General features: G+C 41.5%; 2 protein-coding genes across 5 annotated transcripts; both read left to right on the top strand.

Moving 5' to 3' along the window:
- Positions 1–569: 569 nt before the first annotated feature.
- On the top strand, positions 570–11,878 carry gtf2h4 (general transcription factor IIH, polypeptide 4). Of its 3 annotated transcripts, none has more exons than XM_011481174.4 (15): positions 570–655; positions 774–818; positions 1,601–1,718; positions 2,854–2,958; positions 4,709–4,840; positions 4,956–5,138; positions 5,798–5,906; positions 6,662–6,730; positions 6,810–6,893; positions 6,994–7,147; positions 7,521–7,651; positions 9,625–9,672; positions 9,762–9,840; positions 10,778–10,839; positions 11,358–11,878. In XM_011481174.4, exons 3-15 carry the CDS (start codon positions 1,603–1,605, stop codon positions 11,466–11,468), a joined length of 1,383 nt encoding a protein of 460 aa, XP_011479476.1. In that variant the 5' UTR covers positions 570–655; positions 774–818; positions 1,601–1,602; the 3' UTR covers positions 11,469–11,878. The 3 variants fall into 3 exon arrangements, with proteins under 3 accessions (XP_011479476.1, XP_078810819.1, XP_078810820.1); XM_078954694.1 differs by having other exon boundaries at positions 611–658; XM_078954693.1 differs by having other exon boundaries at positions 600–818.
- Positions 11,879–13,966: 2,088 nt separating this feature from the next.
- On the top strand, positions 13,967–19,763 carry tmem200b (transmembrane protein 200B). Of its 2 annotated transcripts, XM_020707294.3 has the most exons (3): positions 14,070–14,354; positions 15,405–15,563; positions 16,363–19,763. In XM_020707294.3, exon 3 carries the CDS (start codon positions 16,413–16,415, stop codon positions 17,583–17,585), a length of 1,173 nt encoding a protein of 390 aa, XP_020562953.1. In that variant the 5' UTR covers positions 14,070–14,354; positions 15,405–15,563; positions 16,363–16,412; the 3' UTR covers positions 17,586–19,763. The 2 variants fall into 2 exon arrangements, with proteins under 2 accessions (XP_020562952.1, XP_020562953.1); XM_020707293.3 differs by lacking the exon at positions 15,405–15,563 and having other exon boundaries at positions 13,967–14,354.
- Positions 19,764–25,969: the final 6,206 nt, after the last annotated feature.

Below are 25,969 nucleotides of genomic sequence, written 5' to 3'. Positions count from 1 at the left end.
GCTTGTGGGAGACTTAACTTTGGAAAAGAAACAAGTTTGTTTTTTTTTCTTTACATTTTTTATCTGTTTTAAATGATTCTGAGATCATACAAAAAAGCCACAAAGCTGAAGGGTGAAAGCCCCATGTGTTTGAATATGCATGATGTGATTCTTTAGGTTTTAAAAAAGGCTTAGTGACCTCGGCTAGGTAAGAAAGTAGCCTTGAGAGAGTAAACGTTTGGTGGCGCTGTAGAGGCATCTGTGGAGCTGGGTCAAAATCTTTTAAAAATGTATATTTTTTATCAGAGAACATGACTTGTGCAGGTTTTTTGCTATATCTTGTACATGTTGCACTGAAAAAAAACAAAAGATAATTTTCACACCAGCACCAATGAAATAAGCAAACCAAAAAGGTGATCAAATTGTAATTTCAGGTAGGAGAAGAGATATAGTTTACTATTGTGAATTATTTTTTCTAAGATAGTAAAATTTGCAACTTCCGTTTCAAAGGATGGAAATAAACTGAGCAGAAACGCACTGCTGCTACAAACCACCAGAGGGCGCACTATAGCTGCCTTACCAACAAATAAAAAAGATTTAGACCAATGAAAGCTCGCTTTGTTGTTACGTCACAACAACATGGCTGTCGACTAGCATCCGAGTTTGCTTCACTGATGTTGTAATGAATCTTAGTTTATTGTGACTTTGTTTTGAGATCCAGCAGCTCCCCACAGGTTCGGTCCGCGTGCCTGAGTTCTGTTTTATGTTTCCTTTGATCTTTTTTGCTTCCTCAGAATCGGCGAAGATTCAGAACCTGCTGTGATAAGATCAGAACCGGAGTAAGTAACTGGATTCAAACACAACAGGATCAGACTGAAATGTTGTTACTTTGCAATAATAATAACAATAATAATAATAACAAAACAATCGTATTAGTAATTTGTAATAATAAACAACAGTACATTACTTCTAAGTGGAGTATTTATTTTGGCACCAATTAAATGCCTCAAATTCTGACATACTGGATTGTTAACTTTGATGTTTTAAATGCCCCCCACGAGCTTGGGTGCAATTGATTAAATAAGGTATTAAAAACCTTATTTTAAATGTTTTTGTTGTTCATTTTTTCTGTATTTTATAGCAAGCAAGAGCAGAATATAAATGATAATGTAGGAGGAACGATACAAGATGATCACCTTTTCTCCAATATCTGCAGTGGGTTTTTATGAGATATCATAAAATCAAGATAATTTACAGACAATTAAGGCCTAGTCTGTTAGAATCTGTATGTTCCCTTAAGAGAACACACAATATCTCCACATTTGACTAAAGGTTTTGCATTTCTGTTATAGTTTGACACAAAAAAGCAATTCAACATCTTTATATTTTCTTATGTGTCTGAGGAACATTTTGGGCACATAATCAAATCTGAGGAGTTATCGTCCTGTGTCTGACAGAACTATTCAGTCTGCCAGAATGTAACTGTTTGAATGTCTCATGTGGTACAAGTATTTCACAGAACAACAAACTTGGCAAAACCTAATTTGCATATCTGTCCGTCTATCTGGTGACATGCCAATCAAATGATCCATCCGTCTGTGGTCTTGGTGTCTTGTTGCAGGGATGAAGCTGCGTGTCCAGCTGCAGTGCAAAAACCTGCACGAGTACCTGAGAGAGCTGGGCCCGGACGTCCTGGACCGCCTTTACAATCACCCAGCTACCTGCCTGGCTGTGTGCAGGTACCAGCTCCATATCCAAAAGACGGCGTCTCTCTTGAGCACATTAAAATTCCTGCTGGAATGCATGATATTTCTAAACATTTCGGACTACCTCCTGTTTGCAGTTTGTAGCGCTATGCCTGATAAGGCTAGAAGATGCATAAAAAGAGAATAAAAGTTACCTACCACATCTGTATTTTATAAACATAAGTTTCAAATCCACCAAATGCCAAGATTGAACTTTACATTCTCATAAAAAAGCAATACCTAACCTCCTTGACATTTTACTTTTATTATAAAATTTTACATTATATATAATCAGGGCTCTAGATTACCACCTGCCCAGAAAACCAATTTGACTAACCACTTAAAAAGGTGAGGCATTGTTCTGCATCTCTGACAGGGTGGGTCAAAGTCACAACTATGACTTTTAAGTCTCTGCCTCACTCCACACTTAGCTTCAACAAACACCCATCTCAAATTGGTTCAAACATTTAATTCTGACTTTTTTTGCGCAGAGTTAAGTCACATGAGCCGCAACACAAATGACCATGACTAGAAATAAACATTAGAAATTTGGTGCTTTAAAGAAAGGAATGTGTTTATAAAAAGGTTCAGAGATCAGAAGTGTCTTTTGTTAAGATTCAGATTCAGATTCAGAGGGATTTTTATTGCCATGTCAGTGAACGGAACACAACAGTTTCACAGACTAGGAATTTGCTGCAGTGCCAATGTGTCACATACAACACTTAAGAATAATAATAAAATAAACAGTAATGAGCCAAAAACATAGACACAGTGATCAGAACAAGTAAAAAGAAATACAATAGTGCAACAGAGGTGCATTACATTTCGGTATATTATACAACCTGACATAAGAATACACTTTTAATTAGTGTTTTCAAGAGAAAATTATCATCAACTGAAACTTTATAAAAAATGGAATAAATGTGTTTCTTTCAAATACATAACTTATTTTTCCAGAGAAATGTTTGGCTAGTAGAAATCTAACTTGGCTGGTAGACTAGTTACTGGGGACCCCATCTAGTAACCAAAAAAGGTCATTTAGGGCCATGATATATAATAAAATTAAGGATAGTCTGAATATTTACCACAGGGTGATCTCATCTGCTTTGTGTTGGCCCTTTCTCTGCAGAGAGCTCCCCTTGCTGGCTAAGAACTATGTGATGCGGATGCTGTTTTTGGAGCAGCCCCTCCCTCAAGCAGCTGTCGCCCTGTGGGTGAGGAAGGATGGACAGAGGTGAGGCTCCCATGTTCTCCCTGATCTACAATTTTGAACGGTCAGGAGCACAAAAGCTGCTTTTAGGAAGCTGCTGTTGCAGCGCCTCCTGCTGGCGCTTTAAGTGCTCAGCAGCCATCACTGCTGTGGTTCAACGAGAGCAAACTGAGCAAACCGACAGAACCAGGGGGATATTCCAGGAAGCATGTTTAAACTAGCCAGACTTTAAGCCTGAACTCTGGCTGAAATCCGCCTAAACTTGCTTACTCTGGGTATGTCGGTTCCAAAAGACCGGATATGAGTAAGTGTAATTACGCTCGACTTGGTAACCCTGGGTTAATGCTCGTGCACAGGAGGTACATAAAGACATTCTCAATAGATGGCCGATTTCTGGAGTCACCATGGAAACGCGTGGAGAAAAAAAAAGCGGTACACTTGAGACGGAAGTGAGACGGAGTCTGAGATTTTAATGACGGCGGATAGAAATTATAAGTCCATCAAAAAAGTAACACGGCTGCATCAGCAAAAAAAAGAGTTTCTGCTTGGAGAAAAATAACAAAGTTTCTGATCTTGTTTCCATTTTCCTTGTGACGCATATTTATATATAATCTTAAATAAATTTCTTCTATTAGTAACAAATAAATTAGTTAAATGTATTCAACCTAATTTCTTGCGTCTATAAAACTCAATAATTGTTTATACAACTCAATTTTTACGTATTCATCTAGCTAAATATCACATTACTCCATTAATCTTTTTTCAATCTTAATTACTTATATTTCTTGAACTTTCATATGTCTAAGTTTGAGCCGGCAGATATGCTCATTTTTATAACAATAAAAAGGACGGAAAAAAATACACGGAGTGCAAAAGTCCAATAAAGAATTTTCCATCATTGTCATTACAAGCGTGAGTCGTAGGGGTGCTATATAAACTCATCATCCTCTCCCTCCCTCTCACTCATGGTGCAGAGACGTAAGCAGAGTAGGACAAAATAACTCGGCAAAACAGAGTAAAATAGTTAGACAACTAAACACATTCTGTCAAAAACCCACACTTAAACCCAAATCCGTCCAGACAGGCAAAGGGAATGATATCCCAGAATACCTTGCGGTGCTGATCTAACGGCAGCACCAAAGTTACACCTACTTAATTGAATTAATTTGAATGAAAGGAAAATAATTGTTTGAAAACTACGTGTTATTTTTATGGTGACCTAACAAAAAACGATTTATCTTAACTGAAGCAAATAATTAAGTTAGATCAAAGTAAAAATGTTTCTCTTTCCAACATCCATATGTGGTCTTATCATCCTCTCATGGTGGAAAAAGTATTATCTGAGCTTCTTCATCCACTAAATCATCTTCAAATGGACACGTCATGCTGCTTCACCTCTCTGTAAACAAACTAACCTTCAACTAAACCTGCTCCAGACCAGGTTATGTTCAGAGCATGAGTTGCCATGGCAACTTGACCTACCCTGAAACATACCTCCATTTCTGGAACCGAAAGCTGAGGTTATCAACTTCCTTAGCCTCAAACTTATCGTGGGAGCTAGCATAACCTGCTTTCTGGAATACCCCCCAGAGAAAACTCCTCTAGAGATAGACTTATTATTTATAACAAAGAAAGCCTGAAACTTCGGTGCTGTTTCAGGGTTTTTATTGAGCGTTTCTTGGTTTTCTCTTCTGCTGCTGCTTGTGCCGAGGCTGATTGTGTGCTAAAGCCTGGATCTGACGGTGCAGCTGCTAAGTTTGGCTTCTTTTTTCAGGGATCATGACGAATGTGTCTCGGTTCTGACGGGCCTCCGTTTGTGGCACAGTCAGCAGCTGCAGGGGGGTCTGCAGGGATACATCCTGAATCCAGTCTTCAAAGATAACCTGAGGATAGCTCTTCTGGGCGGGTGCGTTCCCCTCACCGCCCTCCACGCTGTCGGAATGAGATCAGCGTGGTCAACAAATCGGAAAGAAAAAATGAACGTTGGCACGTGTTGTGACTTTTTTGTGCATCGCCCACAGGGGTAAGGTATGGGCAGATGAGGGCATCATTCTGGGCCCTGACCGTCATGCCAGGGACATCGAGAGCCTCGACCGCTATGCCATGGAGCGCTGGGAGGTCATTCTGCAGTTCATGGTGGGTTCTCCCAGCGCCGTCAGCCAGGACTTGGCCCAGCTGTTGGTCCAGGCGGGCCTCATGAAAAGGTACAGAGTCGTTTCTTAGCCGCCTTCCCACCAGGGTCTTCCTCATCTAATACGCCACACTTTATAATGTGCTGCCATCGAATGCACATCTCCTCTGCAGCTGATGAGACGCACTGAAGCTGAATACATTTAGAAATGTCAATTTTAGACCAAATAACAAATTACTCAGAGAAGAAAACAAACCTAGATATTAAAAAACAAAAAGAGAAATAAACAGAAGAACCTCTCCAGTTCACCAAACCTGGTCAAAACCTTTAGGATTTAATTTCTTAAGGGTGTGGATTTTGGTGCTTTTGCAGAGAAGTCACTGATGTGTGTTCATGCCTTTATGTGGCTCTGATGTGACCATAAAAACAGAAAAATGCTATTGTTTTTGCAGGATTTTGGTTTTAGGGAGGAATTTGTGGAAAAATCAGCTTTGTATCTCCTCTTAGATATGTCAGTTGTGTCATGTCAGCATATTAGACCTGATTGTTGGCAGAGGCTGTGGTTTCTGCTAAATCTGGAGTTAAAAACGGGAAAAAGGTAATGAAAGTAAAGGAGATGGGATCACAGCAAAGACTGCATTCACTGACATACTGCAGAACAAGAGGAAGATTTACAGGAAACCTGTGTGTAGGTCTCATTTTTTACCTGCCTCATTTTCTCCTAATTGGCAGCGAGGCTGGGGAGGCACCATACATCACCTCAGCTGGGTTCCAGTTCCTGCTGCTGGACACCGCCTCTCAGCTGTGGTACCTCACCCTGCAGTACCTGAACACTGCTCAGGTACTTTGACTAGATAAGTAATGTTTTTGTAATGTAAATAATTGATTTTAAAAATCGACACCCCCCTACTCCCATACCTCCCTCCCCTAGAGCCCATGGAGGTAAACATTATACATCCGGCTGAGCACGGAAAGCCAAACTAAGTCAGTGGGTGGACATGCTAATAGTTGAAACCTCCTTCTCCTCTGAGAGTTGATGCACAGCCAGTGGAGTGCAGCATCCCAGGGGGGAAACCCAGTGTCCCCCACGAAAAGGTGGTGATCCAGGTAGATTTACAGCAGCCGACTCCAAGGGAGACGATCCAACTGTGGAAGCACTGCAAATAACAGTGATGGGGAAAAAAATAGATGAAAAACTAAATGCAGTACAGAAACAAACACTGAGGCAAAAGATGGAAAGTGCAGCTTTCTATCTAAAGCAGTTAAAATGAAGGGGAGAGGAGGAGGGAACTACATTCACCATTTAGGTCTGTAGGCACAGTTCCCATTTATAGTTTGTACATTTTTGGGTGGAAGTTCCCAATGTTGTGGTTGATCTTAGATTCAAGTGTGAAGGGAACAGAGCTGAAGTTAAATGTAACACAGTTTTAGATATTACGGCATAGAAGGCGTCTGTTTCACAGAAGAAGAACCAGATGCTTAAAAGGTCTGCCTCCTGTATTCTCTGGAGCTGTTTATGTGCAAAAATGATTGCAGTGAAACAAGTGTATTTTTTTTTAAGTTGGGACATGATGGCACTTGTTCTGTGTTTTTCAGTCTCGGGGAATGGAGCTTGTGGAGATTTTGTCCTTCTTGTTCCAGCTCAGCTTCTCCACGCTTGGCAGAGTGAGTGCAGCACAGTCGGCGCGTGGAGACATGAACGTTAGCAGCGTTACAGCCATGTGTCTTGTTGTGTGTTTGTCAGGATTACTCGGTGGAAGGCATGAGCGAGTCTCTACTCACGTTTTTGCAGCATCTGCGTGAGTTTGGACTGGTCTTCCAGAGGAAGGTAAGGCCACATAAAACCCCTACCACCCTCCTTTAGAAGAAATGCTCCTTTATTGGTAAAGTAGCAGTTCTGACATGACGGTTGGATTCTGTGTCGTCAGAGGAAGTCCCGGCGCTATTACCCCACCAGACTGGCCATCACACTGGCAGCTGGAGTCTCCAGCAACTCCCCCTCCAACATGACGAACACTCCCGGAACTGGAGACGCGGGGTTTATCGTTGTGGAAACCAATTATCGGATCTACGCGTACACAAGTACTTAAAACTGAATTGCTCTGTGCTGAATGAATAGGATGAGGATTAGGGGTAACCGATCTGAGGGGAAGGATGGTAGGAAACTAAAAACTTTGGGGAGGCAAAATCAACTAAGTAAAAGGTTTATTTTATTAATGCTACCAGAAATACATCCTTCCAATCAAAAATTAAGTATCTCAAATGGCAGCTCAAACATAGAGAAATTTTGTACAAATGATGTTGTCCTAAGTCAAAGTTGCAGAGAAGGCTCTTTAGCACACTTGTGACCATTAGTCTTTACGTGATCAGCTCAGCCCTGCGCTCATGCGGGCTTCCCGTCCTTTCTGTCGACTCGCGACCCTTAAGTTCTGACCCAATTCTGTTCCCCGCTCAGATTCCGAACTCCAAATTGCTCTGGTGGCCCTCTTCAGTGAGATGCTCTACCGCTTCCCCAACGTGGTCGTAGCTCATCTGACGAGGGAGTCGGTGCAGCAGGCGATCGCCAATGGCATCACAGCACAGCAGGTAACGGCGAGAAGCAGGGCGTAAAAACCTGCCGTCTACAGGTCTGAAAGCTAGTACTTGATTCAAACGGTTTGGACTGTGACTTAGTTTGACTTACTTCACATAACGCAGTGTTTTTCAACCTTTTCTGAGCCACGGCACACTTTAACCTTAAAAAAAATCCCGCGGCACACCAGCAACCAAAAAAAAAAAAAAAGAGAAACTCATAGGTCTGTATTGATCTACAGTCCCTCCACAATCTCACATGCATTTTTGAGAAAATTGTGTCAGAAATAGCTGGAAACTGCAGCTGTTTTTTTTCTAAAAAATGCAATAAAAGTTAAGTTAGAAGATTTAAAAACAGATTGATGTGTGTTCGTTGTTTCAAGACGTTTAACAACAAATCTCCTTGTGCGCTGTCAATCTCATGACCCAATGCATCATGGGAGATGTAGTGCATAAAACGGCTGGAGATCGGTTTTCGGAGCTTCATTGTTTTGTTCACTTGTTCCACGGTCTGATACCGGATTCTGTGCAAAGCTACACAGCTAAAGACGAGCTTTAGCTTGTATTTTAGTTAGAACTGAGCGACTTTACGAGCTAAATCGGGACAAGGAAGTGAAGACTTTAACCACTTCTGATTGGTCAGACTGATGACATGTGATTAAGCTCCCCAAGAATGATTGGTGGAGACAGTCAAAGGGACGGGACTTTTCCCAAATACAGCCGAAGGTGCAGCTGAATCGCGGTACTGTACCGTCATTCTTATCAAAATGTCTTTAATAAAATAAAATAAACGCAAAGAAAATGTATTTTACATCTTTTATATTCCTAACTACTCAGTGTTTTATCAGGGCCTGTTTGGATGAACACTGGATGACTGTTTGGATGAACACTCCTGGAGATGGGAAATGTTTTTAGATCAGTTAATGAGGACAATTTCCCACGGCACACTTGACCATCTCCCACGGCACACTAGTGTGCCGCGGCACACTGGTTGAAAAACACTGACATAACGAACTCCTAATCAGTCTATTGCATCCTGTTGTCAGTCTGATTTTTAATAAAATCTCCCCCCAAAATTGACATTTTTCTTAAAAAAACATTAGCCAGTTTTGAGAAAAAAAATAGTTCCTGTTATCTTAAACTTATATCCTAAACTATTTGGATGACATAATACCAGGGTATCTAGTCTTTAAAAAGTGTGTTTTGGTTTGCAAAGTAGGCTGGTTCCTTGTTTGCAAAGGCTGTTTGTACCAGATAGCAGTGGATGCGGTTTATTCCTCGCAGACTGAAAAACAAAGCTGAGCAGAATTTTTTTTTTTTTTTAGCTCGATTTAATAAAAAACTGCTTCTGGAATGAGTTTCAACTGTCCAGGAATCTTCATCAATTTTAGGTGTTTTCTGCAATCTTTTCACTTTTTTTATATAACACCAAAAGTCTTTCACCTATGTTCTTTCACGCAATTTCTTTTTGTGCCAAACAAGAAGCCCACTTAAAAAACTGGCGTCATGGAGACCTCCACCTCTGCTGTGCTGCTTTTACTGCATGTAAGAGGGCCTTACTTTAGATTTAGGCCCATTGCGCCTTGAAAGGGTTTTACTCCTGGGTGTTGGCGCCACAGCACTAATTTATCAAGTGGGGGACTCTGTTTTTTTAAAATTATATTTAAAAGGTTACAAACCCTCTTGTTTGCCTTCTGTTTTGACTCTTGTCAAATCAGATTTACTTGATTTACATTAAATTTGGTTATTGTGATCTTTTGTCAGTGCCATTCTGGTTTAGAAGGAATTTAAACAAGGAGATGTTCCTTCTTGAAGGACACTTTTGCTGAGACATTTTAATGAGACATGTCTATTTATGTACTTAAGTTCAAGTTCTTCTTAAACAAGATGACATAAATATAATTATGGTTCAAGATTATGAGCCGGTCCAGTCTTGCTGTGCACCTATGACCAATAACTGTGTCTGTTGGCTGTCCTCCTCTGTTCAGATCATCCACTTCTTGAGGACCAGAGCCCACCCTGTCATGCTCAAACAGGTACAGCCTCACCATCTGTGCTGCCCTTCCTGGGGGGGATCTGCTTAATCTGACGAAAGCTTCCTCCTCCCTTAACTGTTGTCCTTCAGAGCCCTGCTCTGCCTCCAACCATAACTGACCAGATCCGGCTGTGGGAGCTGGAGAGAGACCGGCTGCAGTTCACCGAAGGTGAGCAGCTCCGCCGGCGGATGTGAGCCTGGCTAAACGTGTGCATGGGGGCGGGGTCTTAACTCTGTTCAAAAGGAATTTTAAGTGTAGGTTGCAATTAAATAAATATCTCAATTTTCAGTCTATGTGTTGAACGTCGGAGTAGAATCAAAGGAAGATGGAAGGAAAGTTTGTCCGGAAATCCTTTGTAGCTTTGTCCCTTCAGCAGAGGTTCTGACCCGTCAGCAGGGCGCCTGTGAACTGGTGTCCTGCTTGTTCTCTGCCTGGTGGTGAGGGTGTGGCAGCGGGGGAGCCGTGACATCCATGCTTTGGCCGGACCGACAAAAAGAAAACACAAAAGCAGAGCTGAGTCTCATATTGTGTCAAACACCTGGCTATAAAAACGTTTTTAAACGAGATTTCTACAACAAATCCATCACAGACTGGCCCAGTGAAAAGTAGTGGATGACCACTGAAGTGTGAGTTCCGCTGAAATCCAGAGAATGAGGGGAATGAAGCGACCTGAGGGGCAAAAACTCTCAAGACGATGAGGAGACCAACAAATCTGTCACAGATTACAAGACCAGTCAACTAGAATTCTGTTCTCCTAAGGGTGGAAGTGAGTTATTTAAGAACAGCATTAACCATTTACATGCCAGGAGTTGGGATCCTCTATCAAGTTTACTGTCATCTGTGTAGCAACACTGCAATGAAATTCTTACTTGCGAACTCCCAAAGCTAGCTACAAAAAATAAAAAAGATGTAGGCAACAAAGATTTAAAAAAAAAAAAAAAAAAGAACTAATACTGTTTGTGAGTTTTACTGATTCATCTCTATCGCATCTGTAGAATATTGTTTGAAATGAGGAAAAAGGATTTGTGACTCTGCAGTCTGGTCACCGCTCCGAGTCTGTGGTCTGCTTTCTTGTCATCACGGTTCTCCTCTTTGTCTCCTGCAGGAGTTCTCTATAACCAGTTCCTGTCCCAGGCTGACTTTGAGGTGCTGCGGGACAGAGCCCAGGTTTGACTCTCGTTATTACAAAAAAAAAACATGTCTCACCGAAACCACTTATGGTTTATTGTTCTGCATATTTTCATGTTTAATATGTAAGCTGATCCATGTGCGCTGCAGATCATGTTCAGTGTATTTGGGGACTCTGAGGGGAGCAGCTTTAAACTGGGGTTAAGAAGGAAAAGTCTTGCTGCAGTAATGCTGCTGAATAAGGAACCTATTAACAGGCTGTAGGGGTCCGTAAAGAAAGTGTGCAGCAGCATTTGTGGCAGTTTGAGACAGTCTGTTGCCTTTTTCAAAAAAGATGGCTAAATTTAAAAAAGTGCAAAAATATGTGTCATGAACAACCAATCAAAGGACGGATGACCGGAGATTAGAAACGCAGATGTAACCCTCACTGCTGCTCTGCCTTCATCGATGACTGTTGTTGTTGGGTCCCATGTTTTACTGAAATAGTATCCACTTTGTTTGTTGGTGCTGAGCAGAGGCTGTTCCTTCTCACTAAAGTGGCTCTTGCTTTGGCGCAGGGTCTGGGCTGCCTGGTCTGGCAGGATGCTTCTCATCGAGCGATGGTGGTGACGCCACAAGGACACAGCGAGGTCAAGAAGTTCTGGAAGCGCCAGCGATCTCACACGTAGACAGGAGGCAACCAGCAAGACACGGGATCAATTCCCTGTCAGCAGGGGAATGATGTTCTGATGGCTCTCAGTTCAGGATGAGCCCCATCTGACTTGAACTTAACGACTGAACTCTGAAAAAGCCTGTGAGGTCCAGTCACAGCAAAAAAAAAAAACAGGAAGAGTCCACATTATTGCACATACTGACGCAATAATATCACAGCAACATTATCCAATGTCTTGAGGAGAACAACAGAGAAAAGGTCTGGAATCTTAAACTTGTGAGTTTCACATTAAGGAGGTTTTTCCAGGAAAATCTGGAGTTAAAGTCGAACTTTATAGTTCTTTAACCCTTCAATGGATTTCCAGCAATGAATAAATCTAAGACTGTCTTTTGAATCTTTGCTAATTAAATATTCTGTCACAAGTCACCCATGGTGAATGAAACTATAAGTAAAGCGTACAGCTGCACTTTCTCATATTTCGGGAACATTTGTTGGCGAATTTAATTTAGACATAAACCTTGGACTTCAAATATGGAGGAAGTCTTAGGTTTTTGATACACTCAGAGGACTGTTGTCGTTTGTAAGATGAACAAGGGAGGGAAAAATCAGGAGAAAGGCGACGATAAACATCATTAGAACAATCCCAAAGCTCTCTGTAACACAATTATAACAATTGTAGTGTAGAATTGTCAACTTTAAAGGGTGGGTAACCCCTTAATGCTTAATGGGCATCAAATCATCTCTGCTCCAAAATTACCTTCATTTAGCATATACATGCTAGCAAAAACTTTTTTTCATAGCTAGATAGAAATTCAAGAAAGAAAATAAACTTGTAAGGCTACAACTGATATGACTGGACAGATTTACCTGATAAAGTGGCCGTTTGTGGTTGTATGAACACGCAAAGAAACATGTAGGTGTGTTATGATATGACAGTCGGTGGAGGTGGAGTAGATCACCTGGTCATCTACACCCAAACACTAGATGGCAGTGGAGCATCTGCATTGTTTCACCATTGGTTATTATTTGACTCCTCACCATATTCTAACACAATTTACATTTGTCCGTCCCCCCCTGTTTAAAAGAACCAATAATAATCCAGATGTTCTATTATTTTATTTGAATTTAAATACCAAAGCAACTTGCACCTTTACATCTATCCTTGTAATTACTACTTGAAAAGTATCCAATTTAAGACCACTTGATTAACAGTTACGCATTAAATAATGGGGTACAGGCATTTAGTTACAGCAGCTAAGTACTAGCCTGAGCGAGTTTAGTGACGATTGTGAACTCTCAGTTGTGTTTGTCTTTTTTCCTCAAATTTGATCTAGACATTCACTTCCATGAACGCTTCTCGTCTTCTCCGTTTATCAAATTATCAGCCACGTTTGCAGCACTCAGCTGCGCAGTGTGTCTTCCTGCACGCTCATTAGAATGACTCCAAAAGCTCTCTCATCTAATCTGTTGGTCACTTGTGCAGACCGTTATTGAACATCTCTAGACTATAACAATCTGTAACCATCGGGCATTCATAGGATGGGAATACTTCCTGCCTTTCTGCCACAGTGAATGCTGAATTGGCACCTTTTAATTAAACTGAATTACATTTATTTTAAGGTAAACTTTTAACTTGGTGTTGGTTGCATATTTTCCTTTTTTTTATTCATATTTGTCCTGTCCAGCAGCTAAGCAAACACAGAGCAAGAGAATTTTCTCAAACATTTTTTATTTTCACTTTTGTCGATGTCTTTTTCTTAGTTCACTTTTTCTCTTAACCCACTTTAATTAAATAATAAATCATTTCTAAAATATTTTTTTTCCCCCTTTGGGTTCTGGACTGGATTTAAAAGAGAAAGGATGAACCTGATTATAATATCAGGATTTTTTTTGTTGATTGCTTGAAATAAACCAATTCCAAGCTTAGGGAGAAATGTTCAAAACTGAAGTGGGAAAGGAGATAAAAGACGAGATGAAAATACTAAAATGGACATTAAAGATTCCCAGAGACTTACTGTTGACATTGTTTGATTAACTCAATTTTGGTAATTGTGGCAGAAGTACATTTGTTTTCATTTTTGTGCTTTTTAAAACTTATTTCTCCCCCCCAATTACATTATTAAGATCATTTACATACAAGTTTGACAAAGTTTTTTGCAAGCATTTCTTACTTCAATCATTCTATATAGTTCGATGGTTTACATGACTTTTTGCAGAAACTGCTGCTATCATTGCAGATTTGCCAAACTAATTTTTCATTTAATTCTTTTGGTTAGAACTCTTTTAAGAAAGACAACACTTTGGTTATGTGTTTTGATAGCATCCCATTCAGTTTAGGGTATGTAATCAGTGCCCCCTCACTGACCTCACAAACACACACACACACACACACACACACACACACACACACACACACACCCACACCCACACCCACACCCACACCCACACCCACACCCACACACACACACACACACACACACACACACACACACACAAAAAGCAGTCCTGGACTACACAGCCCAAATCCTCTTGGTGAGGGTGGTGGCTGGTAAGGGCCAGCTCGCAGGGGCCGCCTCAGGCAGGGCAGGAGTGGTGCCGCCGCCCTCCGCATCGGGTCAGACGTGTTCTGGGCGGTTCGAGAGAGAGCTTCAACAGTTGGCTCGTTCAGCGTCCGCAGCTCTCACTGTCCGGATGGTGCTTCAGCTGGACCCCAGACCGGTTCCCCGTCGGACAGCAGGAGGAGCGCATGGAGCTGTCTGCTGACCGGACGCTGCGGCTCATCTCCTGCTGTGGAGCCGGCATCAGAATGCTGCAGCCCGCTGCCCGGTGCCTCGCCGCTTCCCGGCTGCCGACTCAGGAGCCTGGCACGACTCGGCACAGAACCGATGTCCCCTGAATCCAGGTAAAGTTGAGTGGTGTGAAGCGGTCGGCGTGCGCCGGCTGTCATTGTTTTTACGCATGACGATGGCTCGCGCCTGTCTGCTCTGTGTCTTGCTGAGCCGTTGGTGCCGCAGCTGATGAGGGAGGCTTGTCTGTGGCCGTCTGGTCGGCTCCACCTGCCCCCGTCGCTGGCTCCAAAACACCTTTTTATTGCGATCAAGTGACAGACAACTTGTTGGTTCCAGGGAGCGAGAGGCTTTGGGGAACAAGGGAGCCGCTCATCTGCATCTGCAAACATGAGGAAGGTTCTGTGTCCAGCAGGTGGAAGCCATCCGCATGCGTGGCCCCTCTGATGCTGTCAGTGTTTGGTCAGCTGGAAGTCAAAGTTGGCTCACAGCCGCGGAAGCAGAGCTCTGCCGGGCATGCTGCTGCTTGGCCAGGCAGAGCCCACCACGATCCAGCTTCTCTGCGTGCCCTGCATACAGATCACCCCTGACAGAACACACCGTGGATGCTTGAGCATCATTTCATAAATCACCCCCACCCCCATGTTTATTTTGAAGGGGTGTCAACTTGATGTGGATCAGAGGGTCTGTGAAGGTCAATGTGAAAGGCACAGGTTTTTGTGAGAGCACAAATACTGGGGGGTCAGATTTTTTCCAATACTTTGTTATCCGATTGGATTGAGAACAAGCAAGGAGACCAAATAAATTTACATTAAGCAAGGAACTTAATGTTTTTATGCACACTGTGATGATTCCTTGGTTATGATTGCAATCTAACAAAATGCAGTCATGTCACATTATTTTTGTTACAATTAATGTAAGCCTGCTCGTTTTAAGAGTCTTTTATAGTTGATCTTTTATCTACAGTCAGATTGAAATTTTTAAAAATCCTGTTTTACAGAAATCTTGTGTTTTTTGTGTGCATCTGCTTTAATCTGTTCTTTGTTGCAAAATTATTCTCATGATTCTTGACAAAAATATTTATGGGCTTCCCTCTATTGGGTTGCAACAAACCATTGTCCCTCTTTCTGCAGCGTATGCAGAAACATCACATTTCCCTGTTTCAGGCTTCTCATAGAGGCGCAAACACAAACTCTGGAGAACCCATGAGCAAGTTTTAACCTGAGGTTTTATGGCTCAGTTGGCTGCATGCAGAACTGATTGGTGGGAAACAAGGATTCACTTCCCAGGGGGCGCAACGAGCTTCATCCAGTGTGGGTCCTTTGGTAAGACCCTTTTGCGCTACTGTCTACAACTATGTACTCACAAGGGGGCCTGAGTCTGGGTCTCCCTGAGCCAGTCCCCAGCCCGGATAAAATACGGTGTTGTGTCAGGAAGAGCATCCGGTGTAAAAAAAAATCTCTGCCAAACCAAATGTACTGATCGGTTAAAGCTGATTCACTGTGGCGACCCCTGACAGGATATGCCAAAAGGTGAACAACAACCTTTGAAGAAAATTTTCAACATTTTGTTTGTTCATTATGGGTAGCAGCATTTAACCATAGCCAGAAAATGAATATTAATTTGTAAAAAAAAAGAAAAGAAAAAAAATAGAAATTTATATGAAAAAACTGTGGTCAAATTTGACTTTGTAGGCTTTCAAGGGTTAAAAATGTGTGAATGAGGCAGTGAAGAAGAAGCTGAAATTAACAGCACAGCAAGTATAGCTGAAAATGATAAGACTTTCAGGTTGTCAATTTATCTGTTATGTCAGTCATCGAACAATTTTCGCTCACAGCGGATCAGTGAGCTTTACTAGGAAGTTCTCAGAAGGTCTTGCTCATTTTAGCATGAAAAGCCTCGGGCAGAGATGCATGCAGCAGTCCAGATCTGTCTTGTTGATGGTACATCCAGAGCATAGTGGTTAGAAAAATGTGCATTAGTTGAATTAGTGGATTTGTTTTGAGTCATTTTTGTCTTTTTGATGTTGAGATTTTTACCTGCAGAACAGGAACTTGGTGGTGTCCAGCCGCTTAAGACGTAGTCAATAACTGTGATTAAATTAAACTCTGCTTCTGTCTGCAGGCTTTTGGCATGACTAGACCAGCTCCACAAAGTCTTGAATTGTTTTGGCCATGAAGACTGAAAAGGAACCAAGAGGAACTGCGGGAAAAACCGCATCTCGCAAGGGGAGATCCCTACATTTTTTATGGGGCAGAAAAAAGAAGAATAGGATGATTAAAGGCAAGCTGCGTATGCGTTCTTTGCCGGGAGCGTTCTTAGTGCTCGGGATCATGGTTGTGGCGGTTGGAACTGCCCTGGCTGTTGCAAGTTACTGGCCGTACAGCTTATCCAATCCCCCTGTGATGGGAACAACAGAGGGGGACTGCCTTCCGGGGTCACAGGATTCTGGTTGGAGTCTGGGGGCCAAGGGGCTGTTGTCATCAAGCAACTTCTTCTACACTGAGCGCATGAAGATGCTGGGGCCTATCATCATAGGGGTGGGGCTTTTCATCCTCATCTGTGCCAACACCGTCCTGTATGAGAACAGGGACAGAGAGACTCAGATGCTCCTGGCTCAGATGCGCAATGTCATCTGCTCCGTGTCTGCAGCCGTGCCTTCAGCTGGTCTCAGGGAGATGGCGGCCGCCAACTCCATGGCCAAACGTTATCAGTGGGTGAGCAGTCTGCCTGCTGCTCATGTCAGCCTCTGTGTGCAGCATCTGGCCAGCTCTGAACCCTCGCTGCAAACCAGAGGCTCCACAGCTGGCGCTGTTCTGCAGGCTGAAGCTTTCCACCACTGTGAGACAGAGTCTCCTCCATCCCTCCAATCCTTCAGTTCAGACTTGTTGAATACCAGTCAGACAAAATGTATCGGTAAACCCAAGGAGCTTGCTGAACGAGCCGCCTCCAATCTGCAAGCTGCCTTGCTCCCCAGCTATGACGTCTGTCTTGCCTCCACCAACTCCATGTCTATGCTGGAGTGCGATGGGGTGAACGTCTCAGCTGTCCAGCCCAGGCGCTGCCACAGCATGAGCTGCAGGACTAACCCTTACAGAGCCTTCACCAGACTGCCCCCACTGCCAGTTCCACTGCAAAAACTGGAGATGAGCAAAGCAGAAAGCAGTTCTCAGGTTTGTGTGACCATCACAGAGGAGGCTCAAACCCACAGCAGCTGGCCTTGTCTGAACCTTGGAAGTGGGAGACGATACCTGAAACTGGAGAACAAAGAGGACTCCGTGGACAGGCTGCTAGATCAACAGTGTTCTTCCTGGGATAAGAGCTTTGGCTCTGGACCTTTCCAGTAATGTCTTCATTGATGACCTGCCTGACTTGGATTTTTGATTTAGAATACTCGTAGACTCCACAAACTACGGTTTACAATCAGAAAGCAATATTTCACAGTGAATCTGTCACTGCGACATTCAGGGGACTGAACAGCATCCATTCAAACAAGGTGGAATCATCTTAACTTCTGCAGCAGTGCATGAAATAGACCTATTCTATGGAAACATCAGCTGCAGGAGAATGAATCTTTTTTTTCCTCTGAGAAATCACTTCTGAACTAAAACATCTGGTCGTACAGTGTAGTGACAGCTAACAGCTGATTCACACTCAGTCAGAAGTGTCTTGCGAACTCCTTTGTGCATGACAAGCCATCTTTTTCCGCTGGGACATCATATACTTTGGGTGAGGCTCATCAAAAACCTTCTTGCTGGATATTCTCACTGCTGCACATTCTCTAAGCATTGTGGTGTATCTTCAGTCACAACAATGGTAAAAATGACAAGATTCCTCAGCTCAGATGGTTTGACGGATTTTCTTAACGATTTGCTGGATATTTGAATGCACTTCTTATCAGACCTTTCAATGCCAGTAGATTGGTCTATTCCACCTTCTACATCACTTTCCCTTCCATGCAGATTGTTACCAATGACACAATAATGCTACGTTCACACCTGGCATGTGACGAGTGTTCTTGTGCTTTGAATATGATGTTCACACTGGACTGTCACTACCTGAAACAAGTGCATATCCACCTCCTACAGTTGGAAAAGGCTTGGCGCAAAATGTCAAAGCAGTGTAAATCTTGTGAATCTTGCTTCAGGCTCTTTTCTTTCACTGTTCTTTTCCCATTTATAAAAGATTTGGTGTCATATGATTCTGGACAGGCGCAAATTGCAATTATTAATTTCTCCTTCATGTATAATTTTCAAACAGTTGGCACTTCTGTGAATGAAAAGGGATCCACACATCCCTAGCAAATTTGAGTCCCTGATTGCTTAAAGTTCAACCTGCTTCAACTTTCAGCTTGCATTCAATAGACTCTCATTTTGTATGTAGAAAAACAGCCTTTTAAAAAAATGTATGTAGCGATGCACAGATGCAAGAGTTTTGAATGTGGAAATGCAAAATGGCGTCTATTCTTACAGAGGATGAATCAGCTTTAATGCAGCCACTACAGACAACTATGTCATTCTTACTCCAAATGCAATAAATAGCAACTTTAATGCAGCTTAACACTTATGCAAACTTTTTTGTTGTTGTTTGTGGTGACTCTCCAGTAAATGAATGCATTACAACTATTTCTTCAGAGTTCATGCGCTCAGCACCAATCATGACAACACTGTGCTTTCCTGTCTGCCTGCATGTTTGTCTGTACTGCACTCTAAACATGCTTGAACTTGGTCTCCACTGCATCACATTTGTCTCTAGTGCAGGTGTCTTTGCGTCTACTCACATCAGAGAATCTGTTGTCTTTACTCCAAAGTGTGGTTTGTTTGGCTGCTGTGATTCCTTTGTTTTATATTTGGACTTGTTGACTGGACTCTGAAACAGTACAGATCTGGTATGATTTCTTAAAGGGTGTTATTTGCCAATGCCGTGACATAACTTTTGTTATTCTTGAGTTGCTGACAATGGTTTAGATCTGAAACCATTATTTTTTTTCCATTTAACTCTATATAAATTTTGCATGTTGTCTCTTTCTTTCCATGTACAGACCGATGGTAAACCAGTGCATAGTGCCACCTACTGTTTGGGGGTGTGAGAAACAGTGTCATGTATCATCGTTTTGGACAATGCAAACTCTGGCTAGAGAAACGTCAGAAAAGCTAATTAATTGTGCTCTAGCATAGATATGTATGGATAATGTGGTAGTGTCAAAGTCTTTGTGATCTGTATTTTTTTTTGTCCATCATGCTCAAAGCGTTCATCAGCCCAGTTTTTTATTTCCGCTGTTTGAAGGCCAAACAAAAGTCAGATGGTAAAACCAAAGCAGAGTGTACAGGACTACAGTACAAAAGCTAACAGATACATTATAAATGAAGCATCAGCCATAACAAACAGCTTTGTAGCACGTTCAGCTCGTCACGAGCTAAAAGCTGTTTGTTTCTTGTTTTTCTAGGGTGGTAATTGTAATAAATGTCTCCAGGCTTTAAAAGCTTTTTTTTTCTTCTGCTCATTAAAGTGTGAATGGAAAAGCAGCTGGCTTTGCAGAGGCAGTCTGTGTGTCTCCTTACAGATTAGAGGTTTAACTGTAAACAACTGAATTTAGTTCTGTTTGGTTTATTCCCACAGTAAATAGCCCATTTAATGTCACCTTGAGGCAGACAAAGCAAGCAGATGTTCTTCAAAATCAGGTTAAAATGTTCAAATTCATTCCATTACAAACCAAAGTGTTATAACAAGAAGTTTCCATTTATTTAGTTGCTAGATGAGGAACCAGTAGACTGTGTGAAGCATCGTCATTGCAGCCCCCCTGTGCTGTCTAATCTCACCAATGATCTAATAACACAGTGAGCTTGTTGTGATGTTCAGATAGTTGCCTAAAAGCATTGAAATTTTCGGTTTATGGATCTGCATCTGCAGAAGGTCGACCACTTTCCTGTAGTCCATCATGCAGTCTGATGGCTGCAGAACTGAACACCACCTGTCCCAAATTGCGATTCCTGCTGTTTATTTCTGGGTAGTCTGTTTATGTCAATAGCTGTTGTTCAATCCAGGTACAGGTACAGTTAGCTTGACAGTTTACAACAAATATTTCAATAATTACGGGAATGTATTTGACTAATAACATGCAGACTACTCTCAGAAAAGCCAACCTGTGGCTCAAACTCAGTACTAAAGCAGTGCCAAACCCTAAAAAGAAACTTCCTTCCAAAAGGTATAGTTCAGCGTTAAAACTCCATGAAAGGTTTCTTTTCGCTATAGGGTTGTGTCTGAAGGTGGGGCTTTGTGTCTTTATCCCGTGATTAATGAGGCATTTAGCATGACAAGCTGACTATATTCTGATCTTTAGCGTTGTTCACTGAATGTCAGAAAAGGTGCTGCTACAAACAAGGATAATGAAAATTGTTCTCCAGAAAGCAGTGATGCCGTAGACGGGATGATGCTTTCAAAATATCTTTGGCTCCTCCAAGTGTAAGGGTGGCTTATCACTAATGTGCGTCAGTTTTGAGTATGACCAAGGGTCTTTTTCCTTTCTGAAGATTCAGATTTTGCAGTGTGGGTTTGCTTTTAAAATTTGCAAGTTATTTTTTATCTAAGCATTTCTGCAACACACCTCCATATCCCAAGATCTTCCTTCTATGGTAACAGATTTGTTTCCATGGTGAAAACTTGCCCTTCAACTGTTTTCTTTAACCTTTAAGTCTAATCCATGTTAGTACAATTTAGACAGATTTTTGACCTACTTTTGCTGATTATTTCTATACACAAATTTTTCAAACGTATGAGTTTCTTCATTGAAACAGAGTTATGAGAAGCCCAACAGCTCCACTGTGACTTCACAAGGTCACCAACATGTTTAGTCACCTCTAGTCTGAAGATTATTCCTATTCGATAAATGTGAACTCGACATTTGTCATTTTTCCTTTCTCTTTCCTTTCTTCTCTCTTTAATGAACAATAATTCCTTAATCTGCTATGCCTGTGTTGTGAATCTAATTCAAGGCAAATACAGCTCATGAAGGCTGCCTTTTCAATTATTTGCTAAAATAAGCTCCTGGTAGGTAACATCATGTAACCAGCTGTTGCTCAGTAGACGTAGACGTCAAAGAAGATTTTGGGTCTCACAACAAGCAGCCACCAGGACCCATTCTTAAATAGCATGAAAACAATTTCAATTCCTCTATTGTTCTACAGTGAAACATTTTCAGTTGTAATCATCCCTAGCAGCATGGTGGAGTGGCAGGGGGCAACTTCTCTCATGGTAATTATTCTCAGCAGAGCCTTCTGCGCATTTCCAAACTTTTCCCTTCTTATTAGGTTTTGTGGTCCCCTCAGGGCTGGTATGCAGCTCCTCTTGATTTCTTCTTGTTTAATTGGTCGTCCAAGACCTGCAGGGTTTCTAACAGCTCATAAAGCTGGCAGACTGAAACTTCTCCCCTTTGCAACAGGAGCGAAGGACTGTAATTCACAACAGGAGGCCAAGAAAGGGCAAACATATACAAACTGCTCTGCTTGCTGGTCTAAAATGTTTAACAAAGCACAGACCAGAAGCAGTATATTTAAAGTCCCTCTCTGACCATCTTTTATTAAAAAGTTCTTGTCATTATCATGATGTCGTTTTTTAGCCAATCTCCAGAAACCTGTGTTGTTTTTTGGACATAGTTTCTGCAGAGCAGAAGCTTCTTAGAAATTCCCCTCTGAAAGCACATCCCCATTTCCCATCATCCCTCTGTTTACTGACTCTCCTGCTAGCTTGCAGCCCCTCACAACCCCATGCTATCATTAGCAAACAAAAATATAGGAGCTATCCAGTCGATCCGTTTTAGCCAAATGCCAGCTCAGGCGAGAAAAATGAAGACGTGCATAGATCTATTTGTCTGAAAGAGGATGCATCAGAAAGGAGCGGAGCACGGAGCTTGTTGCCTGCTGACTGGAGCACCTACATCACAACTACAACCTTTTTCAACAACATTTATTTGTCTGCCCCTGATCCATGAAGATTTGAATAAAGAAATATTCAGAAACGCAATTTTAAGCTTAATATTCTTATTATATGTTCTCCATCAGGAAAATGCTACAAAAAGACCATAAACCATTTTCACTTTAAGAAAGTAAGTCGAATGTGAGGACATGGAACTGTTGTCTCTACTGGGAATACCATTTTCATTATCACACTGTCAATGATTTTCCTCAGAAAATATGCAGTCGTGCCAGGAAAACATAGGCTGCTACAAAACATGCTGCAAATCATGATATAAGCCGGTTAGCTGTTACCCCATCTTATCTTTGTTTAAGAGTAAACCTCATATAGTACTTTTTCTTTTTAATTAGCATTTTGGTTTAAATTTGGCAGGTTTTCCTGCTCACAGTTTCAGCTCATTCTTTAATGTTTCAGAGTCCGTGCTTCACAATGTGTTTTACTCACTCACCTATTGTCTTAACTTTGTATCTTTCAAATGAAAAACTCTAGAAACATCGCCGGCTGTCATAAAAATTTGAATCGTCCTAGCTGACAGAAGCAGGATGCGCGTCCTCTCACAGCAAAAGAGTTCCTTGTTCGACTCTTAGGTGGATGCTTTTAGCACGTGTGACGGGGTTCTTCTTAGCAGTGAATAAATAAATCACCCTAAAATAAGATGACCAAGCCAGCTGACTCCAAATTTCAAACAATCGGATTTTATTGATTCCATTACAATAATCAAATAATTTATTCAACTGATTCTGGCAGAGCCTGTTGCCACCACTGCAACCCAGACTGGTCCCCCATAACTGGGAAACGTTCACCCATTATAAAGGCTTAGCCCCTCCCACAGGCCAGTTCACCAAACACTTCCTTAAAACAAATTTCTGCCTTCCAACCTGGAGGATTCTTGAACATAACACCAAAATTACAAATATTTAACAAAAAACAACAGTAACAATTGAAATACAGAAATAGGTTAGAAAAAAAATAATTAGACAGGGAAACAAAGCAAAAAACAATTCTGAAATATGAAGTCACTTCCTGTTTGCTGTGGATATGTATGCTGATTTGCACAAATACTCTGGTTTGGCTGTTTGTGCAGAGAAACTTAAATGGTGAGTAAGATTCTGTTTAAAACCAAGTGTGCACCCTTAGAATCAAACAAAATATGAAATGTGAATGATTTTTTTTTTGCCTGGGCGTGTGCATGTGTCCAGTGAGACAACAGAGACAAGACAAACAATTGAGGCGGGTGTTCAGGCGCTGTCCTGCAACCTCTGACGCTACTTTGTCACAGCAAGTTTTCCCTGTGCATGTGTGGGTTTTCAGTTCAGTTCGGTTTCCTCGCACGGTTCAAAACAAGTGTCGTGTTAAATCAATTGGAATCACAGTTGTCTTTCTCTTTTTACGCCCTGTTATGTCTAGGTGTTGTAAGATGACTACACAAAAAATCACTCAGAACAGATTAAAATGGCATATTTAAAAGACAAATGACTCCAACAAAAGGATGTAAAGCCAAAAAAAAGCTGGCAGAAAAATGACAGGGCAATTTTAGCTTCTTGAAGTCTAAAATATAGGTTTTCTATTGTCAAGAGTACAGGCAAATGGATTTTGACTCAAATCTTAACTGTGCTGATTTTGAGAAAAGCTTGGACACGGCAAAGATAAGTTAAAACAACTTCAAAGGTAACAAACCCTGAATGTCTAAAAATGAGGTTTTAAATCTTTGCAAGTATCAAATAGTTTGCAGTGTGATCTGTTTTGATTGTTCTATATCTGTCCTTAACTGTATCTTAAATCTATCCGCTCTCTCGGCATGATGTTTTCCCATTTTTATGGTCCCAACTTGGATATTTATGAAATAAATCCTGCATTTGTACCTCCTTAATTTATTTTGAGAATGTCTTCAATAAAGTTGTCTGTTTCCCTGATTTCTGGGACCCAAATGCATCACTAATGGCATTAATTCTTTTCTAAGTTACTTCTGAACAGTTTGTGGCGGCCAGATTTATGATAAAAAAATGGAACCACAATTCAAAGTTTTACAATAAGGACTATTGCAAAAGATCACCATGCAGCAGAAAGATGATTCTAAGACTCTTCTTCAGTTCTGGTTAAGACACTTTCTAAGATAAAGGTTGAAAGAGGCTATTTTACCTAGCGGCTGATATCAGCAGCTCTTGGCCCCAACCCCCCGGAGTTCCCAAGCTGGTGTATTGTACTCCATATACTTTGTTTTTTTTTTGTTGTTTTTTATAGCTGAGTTCCATTTTGTCTGCAGCCACGTTTTTGAATTGCTGCAGTTGGCTGTCATCCAGAGCTTTCTAAATCATCCACGTAGAGGCCTCAGAGGATCCGTTTCTTCAGATGGCCAGACAACACTGTATGCTGTGTTTAAATAAGCTCTCCCGGAGGAATGTGGTTGGCAGACTGCTGGTAAACCTCCTCTTGCAAAAGTGAATTTCGTTGGAAAAATAAACACGAAATGCTTACAAAGGACTCCTGGGAAACTGAGGCAAGAGCTAGAACCAGAGAAACCCTGCAAAAGAGGCCTCCTTCATCCGCTCGGGAGTCATTTGAGCCAATCTTTAACATTTTGCACTTATTGAAGTATATAAAATTTGTTAGGCATACATTTTTATTATTTTATATTGACATTCTAATTATAAATTAGAACACAGCATTTTCCCACTGTGGCTGCCCGGTGGCGCGGTGGTTAGCGCTCTTGTCTCACAGCAAGAAGGCCCCCGGTATAAGTCCCAGCTGGGGGACCTGAAACAGGACATCAATGGGGGTCCATTCTGTGTGGAGTTTGTATGTTCTCCCCGTGCATGCATGGGTTTTCTCTGGCTTCCTCCCACTGTCCAAAAACATGCTTCATAGGTAAATTGGTCACTCTAGGTGTGAATATGAGTGTGTATGGGTGTGTGATTGTGGCCCTGCAAAAGACCGGCGACCTGTTCAGGGTGTCCCCTGCCTTTGCCTGCAAGTGGCTGGGATAGATAAGGGAATAAACAGATTATAAAATGAATGGAAGAAAAAATGTTTTCACATTGTGTGTGTTTGGTGTGACGGAAGACAGGGAAAAACATTTTTAAAGGAAGAAACAAGCACTTCTTTGACCTTTCCTGTACCACAATCAAACAGAGCAACAAAATCCGCACAGACGAACAAAAGAAACTGACAAATGAGTTGTGAGTAACTGTCAAATTCTCTACAGTGGTGCTGTCTGTTACCTTTAGCAGAGTCACAGGTGCTGCTTCCTGTGTTTTCAGATGCTCCATTTTTTTATGCAATCTTTCATTGTCATTAAATTTGAAGCCGCGACATGTTTCCTCACTCACAAATCTAGGCTAACAAACATGGCTTGTTGCAAACGCAGTCATCCTAGATAGATTCCCACACAATTATTGTTAGGATACTCATTTTTTAGGATGTAGTTTTGCAGTGAAACCATCATCAAATAATAGATTCACTTTAAAAGAATGGAAAAAAAGTCCTTTACAGCTGCATTTCTTTCTTTGGAAAACAAACTTTCTTCCCCATTGCCTCATTAAAATACTGAAATTATTATTTGCAGCTAAAAAACATCTTCATGATACTAGTTCTTATAAACACTCCATTATCGAAAAACTAAAAAATATCACTTAAATATCCTTTATACTTGGGAATGCAAAAACAATCCCTACTACTAACTGTTGTCAACCATATTTCCTGCCCTCTTTGATGCTAAAAATCCTGGCAGTAGAAACCTTATCATTAAAACAAAATATGTCAG

This window comes from Oryzias latipes, chromosome 11 (assembly GCF_053564925.1).
Source record: "Oryzias latipes strain Hd-rR chromosome 11, Olatipes_Hd-rR_3.1".
NCBI classification, from domain to species: domain Eukaryota; kingdom Metazoa; phylum Chordata; class Actinopteri; order Beloniformes; family Adrianichthyidae; genus Oryzias; species Oryzias latipes.
The sequence above is the reverse complement of the archived record's forward strand: the minus strand, read 5'-3'. Positions and strand labels throughout refer to the sequence as shown.

Excerpts from the sequence above, each read along its gene's own strand:
- gtf2h4 (XM_011481174.4), top strand. The coding sequence starts at position 1,603 with ATGAAGCTGCGTGTCCAGCTGCAGTGCAAAAACCTGCACGAGTACCTG. Across the intron at positions 4,841-4,955 it reads AGGATAGCTCTTCTGGGCGG|GGGTAAGGTATGGGCAGATG; the intron begins GTGCGTTCCCCT and ends CATCGCCCACAG. Across the intron at positions 10,840-11,357 it reads TGCTGCGGGACAGAGCCCAG|GGTCTGGGCTGCCTGGTCTG; the intron begins GTTTGACTCTCG and ends GCTTTGGCGCAG.
- tmem200b (XM_020707293.3), top strand. The coding sequence starts at position 16,413 with ATGAAGACTGAAAAGGAACCAAGAGGAACTGCGGGAAAAACCGCATCT.